The following is a 15,384-nucleotide window of genomic DNA, read 5'->3' as shown; positions in this document are numbered from 1 at the left end:
GAGTGTGAGAGCGTCAAAGTCAAAAAAAAAATTGAGAGCACAAGCATTCACAGTGTCTGTATATCGAATGCAATGATCATATTATTTTATGGCATATATTTTTGGTCACCTTAGTCTAGTCTCTAAATTAATACACACACACACATATAAGTAAATTTATTTATTCATATAATATAGCTGAATACTAAAAGTTGTTAAATGAATAAATTGAAGAAATGTTTCCCACATTAGAGAAAGCTCAATGGCAAGTGGTCAATCTTTCTTCTTAAGGTCGCAACTCACAAGTTCAAGCTCTGCATATGTCATGTTTGACATCACTGACCATACTCACACATCTGGAAGGCAAACGCATACGATGAAATTCAAACACACATAACCAAAGGCATGTGGGAGGTGGAAAACTTAAGCAACACACCTTAACACATGAAGCTGTGTCGCTAAGTGAATTGAAATAGTAATTTTGTAAACTACGGAACTTGGATATGAGAATTTGGAGTGCATCCACTCTCAAACTACTATTTTATGTGCAATCTGTGAGAGTCATGTTCGTTATCCATGAATAATGTGAATATTGTGTTCTTACATATCTAAGGAAAAATACTGCAAGCTTATGCCTAGAAAATTCACCAAAAGATCTGGAATGAAAAAAGCAGCACACAAAACACATTTTTCTTATTCCTTGATTTGATAGATCAAGGGCCATATTTGAAACAGACCAATTCAATTTTCCCTTTTCTTTTAGGAAACATAGGTGTACATAACAATTGTCATTGAACTTGGCAGGACCATAAGAACCAAATGACCATAAAAATGTACTCTAGCACAAAATAAACAAAGCATTGAAGAACAACTATATCCATTAACCTTCCATACACATGATAATGAAAGAATGACACTTACTAAACAAGCTAATGAGTTGATAAAACTGCAGTTGAAAGGTTTATGACGGTTTCACAGTATAAACATGGAAAATCTGCAAATCTTCGGCTATCCATGAACATCCTGCTAAGGCTTGGTTTGGGAGAAAAATGCTCAAGGTAAACAGCGGACTACCCCAATTCAAGCTTGATTTCACAAGAAATGGTTGACTCTGCCAAGAGCTACACAAGATCAGCACCAGGAAGTGGCAGTGAAGTCATCTGCAAGGTTCTACCATTTCCTGAACCAAGAATACGTACAGAAGGCAAGGAAGGATCTGTGACGGGTTCAATCTCAAGAAAGTTGAAATCAAATGTACCAGACTGCTTCAAACTGAACACAAAGACAAGCACAATCCATCCCAACATGGAAACTGCCCAGAAATTGTTCATCCCATGGATCAAACCCCATGCAATAGAGTACCCAACAATGATCCCAGATAAATGCCCAAGAAAACTCGCTTGTGGAACAATTATTGAAGTGAAAATGAGTGATTCAAATGGTGCAAAACTGATGGGAAGCGAAAGAAACCCAAAAAGTTCCAACTTTGAAGATGGTTGCTTCACCGAAAGGATTGTCATCCAGCCAAAAACAACACAAGAATACCCAACAGCAGTCACCCTCCGAAAATACTCTAGCTTAAATTTTTGGATCAAAACATGGTATGCCCCCAATACCAGCAATCCTGATAAGACTACCAAGACAAGTGTGTAATGGAGATAAAATTCCATGCCAAGACCCATGTGCCCTAATTGCTCAACTACGCCAAGGCTCCAAAGTGCACTCATATTGAAAACAAGATGAAGAATGCTTATATGGGAAAATGCTGATGTTATTATCCTCCAATGGTGGCCCTCAATGGCAGTTTCATAACTTAAACCCACATGTGAATACCCAATATTTTTCTTCTGAATATAGAACCAAATTGCAGTACATATTCCTATAATACAACTTGTAGCAGGTTTTTCCAAGATCTCATAGAATAGTGGCTTCCCCATCTTAGGCCTTACACGCACTCACTCTTTAGAATGCTTCAAGCCAAGTTATTTACTTCAGTATTGCAATTCACACAAATTCAAACTTTCTATGCAACTTCCAACATTATAAATTGAGCCCTAACAAATAAAGGGTTTTGAAACCCAACAACCAAAAAGTCAAAAACCCATTTTCAAGACAATAGATCAACATATATAGATCTACTCTCATCAACCAGACAAAAACTGATTATAAGATCTCTCTACAAAATCTGAAATTTACACATTTCACCATCCCAAAACATCAAACTGGGAATTGGGTTCTGGAGAAAATCAATCAAATAACTTCCTATCCCAGTATTGAATACTTTTGTGTTCAGAAAAGAAAGACCCTGATTATAAAATCAACCTCTGCATCCAATCATGAAAAATTGACGAAACGATGAGGGGTTTTTGCTTACCAGAATGCAAAAAAAAACCAGGGCTTCTTCTTCACACGTTACACAAATAGAGGAATTAGGGTTGTGAAGGATTTGTTTCGCACCTTATTACCTCCGAGTCGATTCGAGTTCTGAGTGAGCGCTGGACTTTTCTTCTTGTTCCTTCTGTTCCTAAAAGGAAAATAAGTTCAAGTATGGGTAATGCAATTATGCCAACGAAAATAAAACACAAGCTGACACAGGGTTGGTTGTAACTTATATCATTCTTATGCCAATTATTACCAGTTAAAGGGCATAAAATTACTAAAATGCCCTTTATTTTTTCAGGAAAGAAAACATTTCGGTAGGAAATAAAAAATTAAGATGGAGGGACACAAAAAAGAAAAAAAAGAATGAATGAGATATCATAATGAATAGATTGTACTTATTATTATTATTTTTTTCGGTTAGAAAAGGAGGGATGAGAGAGGAAAAAAAAATTTAGGGGGCCTAATATAAAATCCGAATGGGGTGGGGGAAAGAAAAGAGAAAAAAAAGAAGAAGTTATTTTAGGATATAAATATTTAAAGCGTAATATAAAAATCCAAATGACGGAGGGGAGAGAGAGAAAAAAAAAAAAAAAACTTATTTTAGGATATGATACTTGAGAACTGGTATAAAATCAAAATGAGAGAAAGAAAAGAGGAAAAAATAAATTATTTTAGGATATAAATCTTTGAGGTCTAATATAAAAATTTTGTATTTATTAGAGTTTAATAATATTAGAAAATAATTATAGTATAACTTAATATAAAGAAAATTTTAAAATTTTGGGGCCTTAGGCAACAGCTTAAGTCGCCTAATGCTCAAGCCGGCCCTGACTTTGGAGAGAAGGATAGATCAAAATTTTAATTATTTTTACCATTATGTCTAGTAATATGTACAATAATAATGTAATTTATAGTGACAGTATTATAATTTAAAACTTCTCAAATTTAGGATAATATTAATTTAAAATTTCTATAATAATCTATTTTTTTTTCATTTCTTTCTTCATGATAAAAATTTGTAAAAAAAGAAGGATGACACATTTTTTTTTACTATCTTTTCTTTTCTTTAATCATTTCTACAATAGATATTTATTTATTTATATTTTATTTTCTTTTCACACCTTTTTCTTCCTCTTTACCCAACAAAGCAAAAGGGTAAGAGGCGAATTTGGATTAAAAAAAGTTGAATACGTTGGGTGCCGTGGAGGTTGAATCCGATTTTTCTCTCGCGCACTACTGTCAGGATGTGAAGGCTGACCCTATCATATCACCAAAAATCCAACACGGGTCGGATCAAATGATGTATGCAATGAAGGCTTTGAAAAAGAAAGGTCGCTTCGTTAGAGAATTGACCTAATAAAGTGAGGAGACCATTAACTACCTTGTTTCCGGGTAAAATTGAATGAACAACGCCTTGCATGATTCAATACAAGCGGGAAGTCACTCGTGAATGGTTCTTGTTTTGGGTTGCGAGCAGAATGGATTTTGTGTCAGATTGTTATTTTGTCAATTTTATATAAACAATGTATTGTAGTTATTATATAAATGATGCAAAATTGTTGCATAAATAATGTGTAAATTGTTGTATAAACAATGTAAGTTGTTGGTCAAGTGATCTAAATGACATAAAACACAGCACAAGACATGATCTAGGTTTATGTTTTTGGTTGTAAAGTGAAGAAACTATTATATTACAAACCACGAGACTTTCGCAGTCTCAAACTAAACGATCTACTATCTTCGAAATACAATATATTTTTATTTAGGCTCACACCCACTCTGTCTACCACTAGTTGCTGAATGCCCTGGCTTTGTGATTCTATTATCCAAACGCTCTCAACTTTAGATATACTCTTCAATTGCTGTCGAAAGTTTGTGAACACTCCATGAATGCTCTATCCTCTTATACCTCAATCGAAATATCCGCCCAACTTGTTTTGAATTTGCCATTAAACATCAATCCTACTTCTGAACAGAATCAATAAATCTTTGGTATGAACTCTATTCATATAAGGAACACAATGTAAATCACTCTTGTGTTTAAATGTGTGTTCTAAAAAAAAAAACCAAAAAATAATTTTTGATTTTCTAAAAAATAATTCTCAAAACCTCTCTAAATTAAAAATTTAGGAGTAAAAGAGATATTTTATAAATGTTAGAAAGACCTGAATATACTTAAAAAAACAAGTTTTATTTGTAAAAAAATGTCTCCTTAAAATCTTATAAAAAAAAAAAAAAAAATCCCAATTGGACTAATACAATATATTCTACATTGGTTTCAAGATAGTAAGATCGGTTCAGGAAAGTTGGACGGTCCACTTTGGTAAAAATTGAAATCGTGAATCACAGACCAACTTGGACGGATCCATTTTTCACCCAAAATTCATCTTAAAAATCAAGTCAAGTTGGCCCGGTCCATTTTTAACAGACTCAACAGATTTTTATCAAAACTCATTAATTTCTAAGCCTTTCCATAAAAAAGGAAAGTATCCTCACCACATACCTCGACTAATATGATATTCTCAAACGGAAGTATGGTTGCACTTTGTTCAACCTTGTAATTCCATTTCCAATATCAAGACTTGAAAATAAAGCATAAAAATACAACTCAATTGAACTAATTTTGACACCAAAATTTATCAATTACAATATACTATATCACATGTGGTAGTTTAGGATGCTTTATCTCGATTATATTACATTATGTATCTACTCTTATTTAAATTCTATATAAGTTATTGCCATTATATATTAAAAATATTAAACTTTAACAACACGAGACAATTAGGTGTCTCACATAGCTATAGCCCCACCCATAGTTATTGTGATGGGCATCATGGGCTCTACAACCATGTGAGACACACCCATTGGGTGTGTCACATATAACATTGCACTTAATACATATGGAGCAGTGGCGTTGGTTGTTGTTTTTTTTTTTTATTATTATTTTTTTCACCAAAGCAAAGCAAACGATATATTAAGAAGGAAAAGAAATACAATTAAGGAGTAGAGCGTCTATCTCTTGGATTAAAGAACCGCTGCACCATCTCAGAATTCCAACAATGAGAAGATTGGATTATTAAACCAGCCACAGAAGAAAAGGGCGTAGTCCGTTGTTGAGAAGTAACTGAACTATTCAAAGAATCCGGAAGCCAGTTGTCATGCCAACAGTTAACCATCTCTCCAGTGCCAACCCACCATTTCATCCCTTTTGTGATAGTATCCCTTGCAGAGAAAATACCCCTCCAAGCCCATGAAGCTTTAGCCTTGTATGGGGCATCAACAGAATTGCAACTTTTAAAATACTTTTGCTTAAAAGATGTAAAAAGAAGAGATTCATCACCAACCTCCATTCGCCACGCCATCTTTGCAAGCAATGCCAAATTAAAAGCCTCAATATTTTTAAAACCCAAACCGCTAGAGATTTTTGATTCACAAAGAGTTGACCAACTAACCCATTTAATCGTAGAAGATTTTTCCTCTTACACTCCACTAGAAATTGAGAAGCTTGATCGTCAAATCCTTACAATTCTGCTTAGGAAATTTAAGACATTGCATTGCATACGTCGGAAGAGCATTGAGCACGGCTGTCAGCAAAACTTCTCTACCTGCTTTGGAAAGCAGATTTCCTTTAAGAGTCTTGACTTTGGATGAAACCCGATCTGAAATGAAATTGAGAGAGGCAACCGTAGACTATCCTAAGACTGAAGGAAGCCCAAGATATTTATTTTGCCAATCAACATTTTGAATGCACAAGATCTGTCTGCACAGAGCTTTCAAATCCAGATTAGTATAAGGAGAAAAATAAAGAGAGGATTTATCAAAATTAACCAGTTGACCCGTTAGGCCATCATATCCATCCAAAATGAATTTAATGCCGCGGACCTCAGAAAGCTTTGCTTTACAGAAGAGAAGGGCATCGTTTGCAAAAAGCAAGTGAGAAATGGGAGGACAACCTCTGGCCATTTTTAAACCATTCAACTTTTTCCTACTCTCCAACTGCTGAAATAAAAGGGTCTTCCTGACGCAAGCCTCTAAAAGGAACAAAAGAATCCCCCCTTTCACCATTCAACACCATTGAAAACGAGACAGTACTGATACATTCCTTCATCAAACCCACCCACCGTTGGCTAAAACCTAAATAACTCAGGAAATTACAAACAAAGGACCATTTAACTCGATCATAAGCTTTAGCCATATCAAGCTTAAGTGCAAGAAAACAAGAATCCCCGTCCTTTTTAGGCTTTAAAACATGCAAAAGATCATGGGGTAGAAGAATATTGTCATGAATAAGGCGATGCGGAACAAAAGCGCTCTGGGATTCACTGATGAGAAGGGGCAAAAAAAATTTGAGTCTGTTTGCAAGAGTTTTAGAGAATAAACGATACACCACATTATAAAGGGAAACAGGATGAAAATGAGACATTTGGGTAGGATGTTTCACCTTTAGAATGAGGACAATATTAGTGGCATTCAGATTATTTGGAAGCAAACCACCATGTAAGAAGGAATTAAAACCTTAAAGAAGATCAAACTTTAGAGTATCCCAATTTGTTTTGAAGAATAGTGGAGTAAAACCATCTGGCCCCGGTGCCTTATAGGACCCTATACTGGCTAAAGCAGCCCACAATTCCTCAATAGTCCCATCTTTCAGCAACTCTTGATTCATATCCGACGAAACCTTGCAAGGGATAGAAGCCCAAAATTGAGAATCATCTTGATCCAGTGGGGTATGTGGGGTGTTGACATACGCCCTTTTATTCTCTCATCTCACTCAAAACCTCCTCCTTTCCATGATGAGTAATGAGAAACAAAAATTTGAGAATATTAAATTAATAAAAAGATTAAACAGTGTTTTTGTACTTTTAAAAAATAATTTTTCATTTAACATTATTTGTCATTTCATAACCGGATTGATGTGTCGGATACGGATATTGGGCAACGTGATCACTTTTTAAAAAGTGTAGGAGTTATGTGAAACATATTGAAGTTTTATGATCAAAATTTCAAAGTAGTGGAGAATTGTACGTATTTTCTCATAGAAAAAAAATCCCAATTGTTCTTTGATTCTATCTTCCTTTCTTCTTCTTCTTCTTTTTTTATATATTTTTTTTATTATTTTTTTATTTTTTTGTCTAACAAGATTTGTTCTTCAAATCAGTAGGTGTGTTTGGAGCTCTTTTTTAATTAATTAAAAAATTAAAAAAAAAAAAATGACGAGGGGACTTTGGAGGGATTCTTTCCATTGGCACTCTATCTTTTTCTCTTTTTACTTTAAATTATTAATAATTGGTAAACTTTGAAGATATTTGTTGTTTGTTGTTTACTTTATTACATGATATTTGTTGTTTATTGTAAACAGGATCATACCAGTGCATAGTTTGGGGATTTTTACATATAAATGGAGTTAGAGAGCCATATTTACTCATGGATGAAGTCAAAGTCTTATATTTTCACAAAAATGAGTTTGACCTAAATGATGACATGGCACATGAAGTTTTACTGTTTAAAATTTTTGTTGCCTAAAATGCCCTTCTCCCTATTCCAATGCATTTACCTTATTACCCTTGTTTAGAAAATATGGTACCTGGAGGCTAAAAAGTGGTACCATCAGTTCAAAAACGTGGTACCTTTAGAACAAAAGTGGTATCTTCGTAAAAGGGACTTATTTTTGCAATTGAAAATGGCATTAAACCCCACACCTCTAATTAAGTTGCACATTACATCCATAAACAGCTCCATTAGCGCCATGTATAACACAAAATATTCTCCAAGCGAGCTAAGCGAGTATTTAGAAAACATGGTACCTGCAGGCTAAAAAGTGGTACCTTCAGTTCAAAAACGTGGAACCTTTAGAACAAAAGTGGTACCTTCGTAAAATGAAATTATTTTTGCAATTAAAAATGGTATTAAACCCCACACCACTAATTAAGTTGCACATTAGATCCATAAACAGCTCTATTAGCGCTATAAATAACACAAATATTTCTTAATTATCATATACTACATCTAAATAGTTGGTATGGTAGATTTTTTTTTTTTCGCACCATTTTAATCGGCAAGGCTGTTTAGGACTTTTGAATAACTATTTCAATAATGCAATTGTTAAAAAAATTATGGTATCCAAAGATCATGTTTGATATGGATCTGGGTCATAATTAAATCTTTAGAATTTTTCAATGATAATAGGGAGACAATTTGGTCTCTAGACCTCTTATACATGAAGACCATTTAGAATTTTGATATAGATATGGGTCCTAATTAATTGTAGGATGCTACTTATATATATATATATATATATATTAATTGTATGATTATCATGAATTCAAACATACATCTTATACATTATAACTTAAAGAGATTAATGTGTTATTGAGATTCTGGAATGCCCTAGTCTAGAATTATATTTTTCTTTACATACAATTATAATTATACTGATGTGTTATTGAAATTTTGGAATGTCCCAGTCTAGAACTGGAATGCCTCATCTTATGCATTTAATTATATTTTTTCATTTTGTTTAAGAGTTTGAAAATTTGTCCACGTTTTCAGTTCCTCTCCTTCACCTTTTCCTTTTCGCTTACTTCTTTAAGGTTGGTTAATTTTTTCATTAATGTGATACAATTAAATGTAGTAACCTTCTTCTTTTTTTTTTTTTTTTTTTGACAGTGTGATTGGAGGATCGATTCTTGCCATCAAGACTTTGTATGGACGAGTGGGGACTAATATTGCAATCAAGACTTTGTATGGACGAGTGGGGGCTAATAAATGTTCAAACTTAATAATTGTGTTCTTATTTTGCAAAAGATGATTGCTTCCTTTAAATTTAGTGATTTAGTTTTTTATTTTTTGTTGACTTTATTAGATTGGATGGATGATAACTTTTTTGACATTCGTGGTGACTTAAAGTATTTTGTAGACATGGTACTTCACTTGATGGTTTTGATTTAATAAAAAGTAATGAATTTTGGTTGTTCTATTTAATAAATACATGTTAGGCTCTTTTATTTAATAAGAAGGTTTATAAATTTTTCAACAGCAGTTTATGGATCTAATGTGCAACTTAATTAACGGTGTGGGGTTTAATATCATTTTCAGTTGCAAAAATAAATTCCTTTTACGAAGGTACCACTTTTGTTCTAAAGGTACCACGTTTTTGAACTGAAGGTACCACTTTTTGGCCTTCAGGTACCATGTTTTCTAAACACTCGCTTAGCTAGCTTGGAAAATATTTTGTGTTATTCATGGTGCTAATGGAGCTGTTTATGGATGTAATGTGCAACTTAATTAGTGGTGTGGGGTTTAATGTCGTTTTCAATTGCATAAACAAGTCCCTTTTACGAAGGTACTACTTTTGTTCTAAAGGTACCACGTTTTTGAACTGAAGGTACCACTTTTTGGCATCCAGGTACCATGTTTTCTAAACAAGTGTGATAAAGTAAATGCATTGGAATAGGGAGAAGGGCATTTTAGGTAACAAAAATTTTAAACAGTAAAACTTCATGTGCCATATCATCATTTAGGTCAAACTCATTTTTGTGAAAATATAAGACTTTGACTTCATATATGAGTAAATATAGCTCCTTAACTCCATTTATATGTAAAAATTCCTTTATAAAACCTTCTTTTTTATTTTAAAAAATAAATTTGAAATGTCTTTGAATCTTGAAGTTTACGTTGTTGATGATAAAAGTCTTAATTGTTTTGATTATAAAATCATAAGAACAATACTTTTAAAAATAAACTCAAAGCATATAATACGAAAACAAAGTAGAGAAAGAGAGACGAGACCAACTATCTAGGGTGTGAGCCTGAGTCAGAGTTGATTGTACTTTGTTTAGAACATAGTAGATCTTTTCGCTCATGACGGCGTAATTACTTAGAGGTTTTTCCCATAACGATTAATTTATTGTGCCAATATGAGTTTTCTTGCTAAAAATTCGGTGTCACTTTAAACTTAGTTTACATTATTTGCACTTTAAATTATTATTTGTGATTGATTAATTTATTTTATTTTAATAAATTAATAAAAAATCCGATAAACGAGCAAATTGAGCCTATTCACTCCCTCTAGATTGCTTATCTATACTATATTCCACAACCAATTCGCATTGTGAAACTCACTTTCGACTTCGTATACTCAATTGTAATTTGATTAATTCTCAATCCTTTCGATTCTAAAGCATTTCTCCACATTTTTAATTTTGTTGCTAAGTTGTGTTTAGAAATATCCAAGAACATGATATCTCATTTTGGTTGTAATCTCAACAAAGATTATTGCAAATAAATATTGGTTTAGCGCATTAGTGCAATCCTACGGTTGGTAGGAACTTTAGTTTGTATTCATTAACATATTGGATACGTTTTCTAAATCTATAAAAATTATATGCAATTCTTCTTGCATATAGATATCTTGGATACTTTTTCTAAATCTATAAAATTTATATGCAAGTCTTGTTGCTTACTTCTACATTCTTTAAACTAATGTATATATACAATAAAAAATCACAATTTAAATATGAACAAAAAAAAAAAAAAATGCATATTATATACATCATTCTTAAATCTTAAAAAGTAGGGAAAAAAAAAAAAAAACAGGGAAGAAAAATGAGAGTTTTGAAAAGAAAAAATAAAATAAGAAAATTTAAGTAAAGAAAGAAAATTTAACTTTTAAAAAAGAAATCAAAGGAATATAAAGAGCAAAAGAAAAAGGAAATAATTTTTTTTAGAAATTTTAGGAGCATTATATAGAAATTTTCTTATAAATGTAAAAATTAAAATAAAATTACTACAAAGTATATTTTATAGTGGATGGCCGGTAATTTTTTCAAATTTTGATTACATAGTACAAATTCGGCCCAAAGTTAAAATTCATGGCTTCACTGGATAACAACAATGTCAAATTTTATGGATCTCAAGCAGTTGAACTTCATTCACAAATGTAGTGGCAAATAATATGCTCATATATGATATAAACTACGAACTTACTTGCCTAATAAAAAGATTTATTTTATTTTATTTAACTTGATAATTTGTTCTTTTCAAAGGCTTAATTAGCTAGCACTGATTATTAATTAGGCTACAATGAATTACAGAACTTAGAGTATACCTTGAAGCTCTTTCATCTTGTAACAGATAAGACAACACAAGGACAAATTCATGTTATTGAATATTTGATTAAAAAGTTTCAAGAGGACGAGGTATACAAAAATAGAGATGAAAGGTTGAACTTTTGCCAAAAATAGAAGGAAAAATAGTAATAGACCAATAAAATTAATAGGAGCTTAGTAGGAAAGGACAAAAACAAAAAAAGAAAAGAAAAAAAACTAAAATAAAAATAATATCAATTTCTCCATTTGACCATTTTATTCATTCATTTGTTTTCGGAAATTAAGTTTTAACTTGGTCATTTTATTACTTAAGCACGAATTATAGTTTTATTTGATAATTTTGTAACCCAAATTTGATCAACTAATGCTTCGTTTGGTAGGAAGGAAGAATATTGGAGGAATGGAGAAAATAATACATGAATGAGACACATTCTTGGGAAAGAGATTATGTCATTTTATCTTTTTGTTTGCTAGGATGGAAGAGAAAAGAATGAGATAATATCTTATTTTATTTGTTACTATAGATAAAAAGGTAAAGTGTTAATTACTACTATAACCAAAGTTTTATAATTTAAAAACTTTTAAAAAAGCCTTGCATTTTTTTGGTCTGCCAAAATAAAAATTTGTGAAGAAAGAATGATGACTTATTCATCCTATTTTCTCTTCTCTCCTTATATCTTTTTTACCAAATGAAGAAACTTTGTTTCATCCTTTTTATCTTTTTTCTTTCCACCCCTCTTCTTAATTTCTTCCTACCAAATATTGCATAAAGTTCCATAGTGTATATAATAAAATCAGTGTAATTTTATTTTATTTTTTCACCCTCATGGTTGTTTTAACATGGTAGAGAACACTTTTTGAATTTGAATATAAAATTTACCTTTCAAAATAACTATTTAAAAGACAGATTAGAAATCAGCATACACAACTAAAAGGCATAAAGTACAAGATCGGAAGATTATCTCTTAAAAATTATTTTCCATATTTCTATCGTTTTCTATATATCCATCGAACTTGAGGTATTTACCATTTTGTTAGTTTTCTCCAATATAATTGCTCAATCAGTAACATTTGTCCTTTCATCACACTCGTAACCTTTGTATTACTTCTGTATTACTTTATATATGCAAGTCATGTAAAAGTTGTGACATAATCTCTTCATACTAGGTGCATTAAAATGCAATTCTAACTTTTGAACAATATAATTTTTATTTACATTGGATAGGTTCCACGGCGTTTGCCCGCTTACAACTCATCCCAACTCCATTTAAATTTAATAAAAAGTTTGCAATCTATATCCAAATGTTGCCTTGAAGTAGGGGTAACAATGACCCATGTTCATATTGGATTGTGATAGACCGTGTCAATCTAAACTTGATTAGTTTATTATTTCTGTCAAGCAGAGTTAAATGCTTGCCTATTTAAAGAGAGAGTATTAAATATTATGAGGTATGATAACCGGAGTTATTCTAGTCACTACATTTATGATTCAATGACTGTCATTGTCCCGGTTACCATACTTTTGGAATATTTAATATTTTCTTCTCTAAACTATTAAAAAAATATATGATTAATAGAAATTAAAATTATTCCAAAATTCTCTTAATTGATTGTAGTTCATTCACCCATCTGCCATGCCCTCCGTATCCACCTAAAAACGAACAATTCTGAAGGTTCATTAATTGTAATGAGGAATGAATCGCGTGATGCATTGCAAAAATCTTCAGTTAGTGAAGCACTATGAATAGGAGTTATGCTTGGTTTGAGAGTATCCAATGAGTGCTTTAAATTTGAAAATGGATAAAATTTAGTTCAATTAACTTTAAAAGCTCCCCTTTCCTCGAAAAATGCCATTTAACACTTTTTCCCTTTTCACCTATCAAATAAAATTGTAATTTCATGATCATGTAGATAACATCTGTGTAGTTTCTGCACTTTTTTACCATTGTAAATATGTTCTTCTTTGTTATATATATATATATATATATATATATATATATATATATATATATATATATGTATTTGTTACCGATATTTTTAATATTCATGTTTGTTGTATTTTAATTCTTAGTCCTAGCACCAGAATAGATCTTCATTAATGTCGTGGAAAGCAAATTTCTTCTGATAGAATTGTAAATAAACTGGGGACATAGAACTATAGAAGGGAGAGTTGAAGCAGTGGATATGAAAATCTACTACCTTGTGCGTTTCAAGAGTTGGACAATCTTGACGATGCACATTCTAATACTAATTTCTTCATTTGGGCCTTCTATAATGCAAGTTACTATGTTTTACAATTTTGTTTATATTGCGCATTAGTGACTTCTGACTCTAAACTCTCACATTTGTTCACCCCACCTCATTGATGCAAGGGAGTGTAAACAAAATGAAATTTCTTCTTATACGTCAATTAAAATTGTGAAGCACTACACAAAATTCTTATTATCAAAAATACGAATTGAAAATATAGATAGGGGTGCAATTCGTATTTCTGGCCACCATAATTACGGATGGCAATTTGTCCGAACGAGTACTCGCCCCACCCTACCCTGTTTATAACGATTTTGGAGGGACGTTTAACTTTTTTGGGTGGAGATGATTTTTATTAATGAAAACCCGCGCAGGTTCGGGGCGGGGGTAGGTTGTCCCACCCCGTCCCGTCCCGTTTAGATAGATAAATTACTAAATTATCCTTATTTTATTAGTATATATAGTTAGCTCTACAAACCCTATGTCATATTTACTCAATTTCTCAGCTGTTCTAGGAAGCCTTACGAACTAAGAATGCTTAAATCCTTAAATTTTATGTTAAATTATTGATTGCCCATTTTTTTATGAATTTTTATTAGTTATATAATTGTATTTGAGGAAAAAAAGTTTAATAAAGATGAGAAATTCTAAAACTAAATGGGGCGGAGTGGGTGCTCGCAGGGGGTGAAAAATGTTAAACGGAGGCGGAGATAGGGTGAAAAGGCCCCTGTATAGGAGGTTTTGGGCGGGGATAGTGCGAAGGTTTCTAAACGGTTGTGGGAGCGGGTGAGAGTAAACTTGCCCAAACCTGCCCTTGTTGCCATCCTTAGTCATAATTGTGTCATGTCAACTTAAGAGTATTATACTAAATAGTTAAACCCAAACATGACCTGTTTAATAATCGTGTCAAGGACTCTTAATACTAACCCAACCTGTTTACTAAAACGAGACATTTAATAATCAATTAAACAAAGGATACTAGAAAAAATATAAGTCTTAATTAACCCAAATGTTCAAAGTAAGAAGAAAAATATCAAACACCTCATAACTAAATAAATAGAACCACAAATATTTATGTAAACATCATCGTAATTGGGTCTAAACAGGTAACATATTACACATGTCATATTTATGATTATGACACGTTGAGTTAAACGGGTTACACGTGTTAACCTGTTTACCAAAACAAAACATTTAATACGCAATCAAATAAAGGATACTAGAAAAATATAAGTCTTAATTAACCAAAATATTCAAAGTAAGAAGAAAAATATCAAACACCCCATAGCTAAATAAATAGAATGTAACGACCCGAACCCGAAGGTCCGAACTGTTAATCGGGTCCTTACCCGAATCCGAGGTTACCTAAGTCATTCCCCTCATTTCTAAGGTTAAGACATCACTTTTGAGGTCATCATTAGGCTTTACAACGGCTCAAAATAAATTTCCAAGGCTTAGGATTTATTATATTGAAGAGAAGAACAAAATGTACAGGACAGATGCACCTCAGTCGACCGAAGTGGAGCTTCGATCGGCAGAAGCAACTCCCTTGAACTCGTCAACCGAAACAGGTATTTTGGTCGACCAAAATGGGACTTCCACAGCCACTGAAGTCTCTGGATGTTTCGGTTGGCGAAGTAGGTGTTTCGGTAGGCAAAAATGG

At 32.3% G+C, this 15,384-nt stretch overlaps 1 protein-coding gene across 1 annotated transcript; it reads right to left on the bottom strand.

The window, feature by feature from the left end:
- Window positions 1-641: 641 nt before the first annotated feature.
- LOC132301386 (RHOMBOID-like protein 13) lies at window positions 642-2,562 on the bottom strand. The gene has a single exon (XM_059798646.1). It carries the CDS (start codon window positions 1,914-1,916, stop codon window positions 1,101-1,103), a length of 816 nt encoding a protein of 271 aa, XP_059654629.1. The 5' UTR covers window positions 1,917-2,562; the 3' UTR covers window positions 642-1,100.
- Window positions 2,563-15,384: the final 12,822 nt, after the last annotated feature.

The sequence above is a fragment of the Cornus florida genome, unplaced genomic scaffold (genome assembly GCF_030987335.1).
Source record: "Cornus florida cultivar Cherokee Brave unplaced genomic scaffold, ASM3098733v1 CherokeeBrave_3.0.0_Hap2_Chr01, whole genome shotgun sequence".
Lineage (NCBI taxonomy): Eukaryota > Viridiplantae > Streptophyta > Magnoliopsida > Cornales > Cornaceae > Cornus > Cornus florida.
The sequence above is the reverse complement of the archived record's forward strand: the minus strand, read 5'-3'. Positions and strand labels throughout refer to the sequence as shown.

What these genes read in the sequence shown, in the direction of transcription:
- LOC132301386 (XM_059798646.1), bottom strand. Translation starts at nt 1,916, where the DNA reads ATGGGGAAGCCACTATTCTATGAGATCTTGGAAAAACCTGCTACAAGT.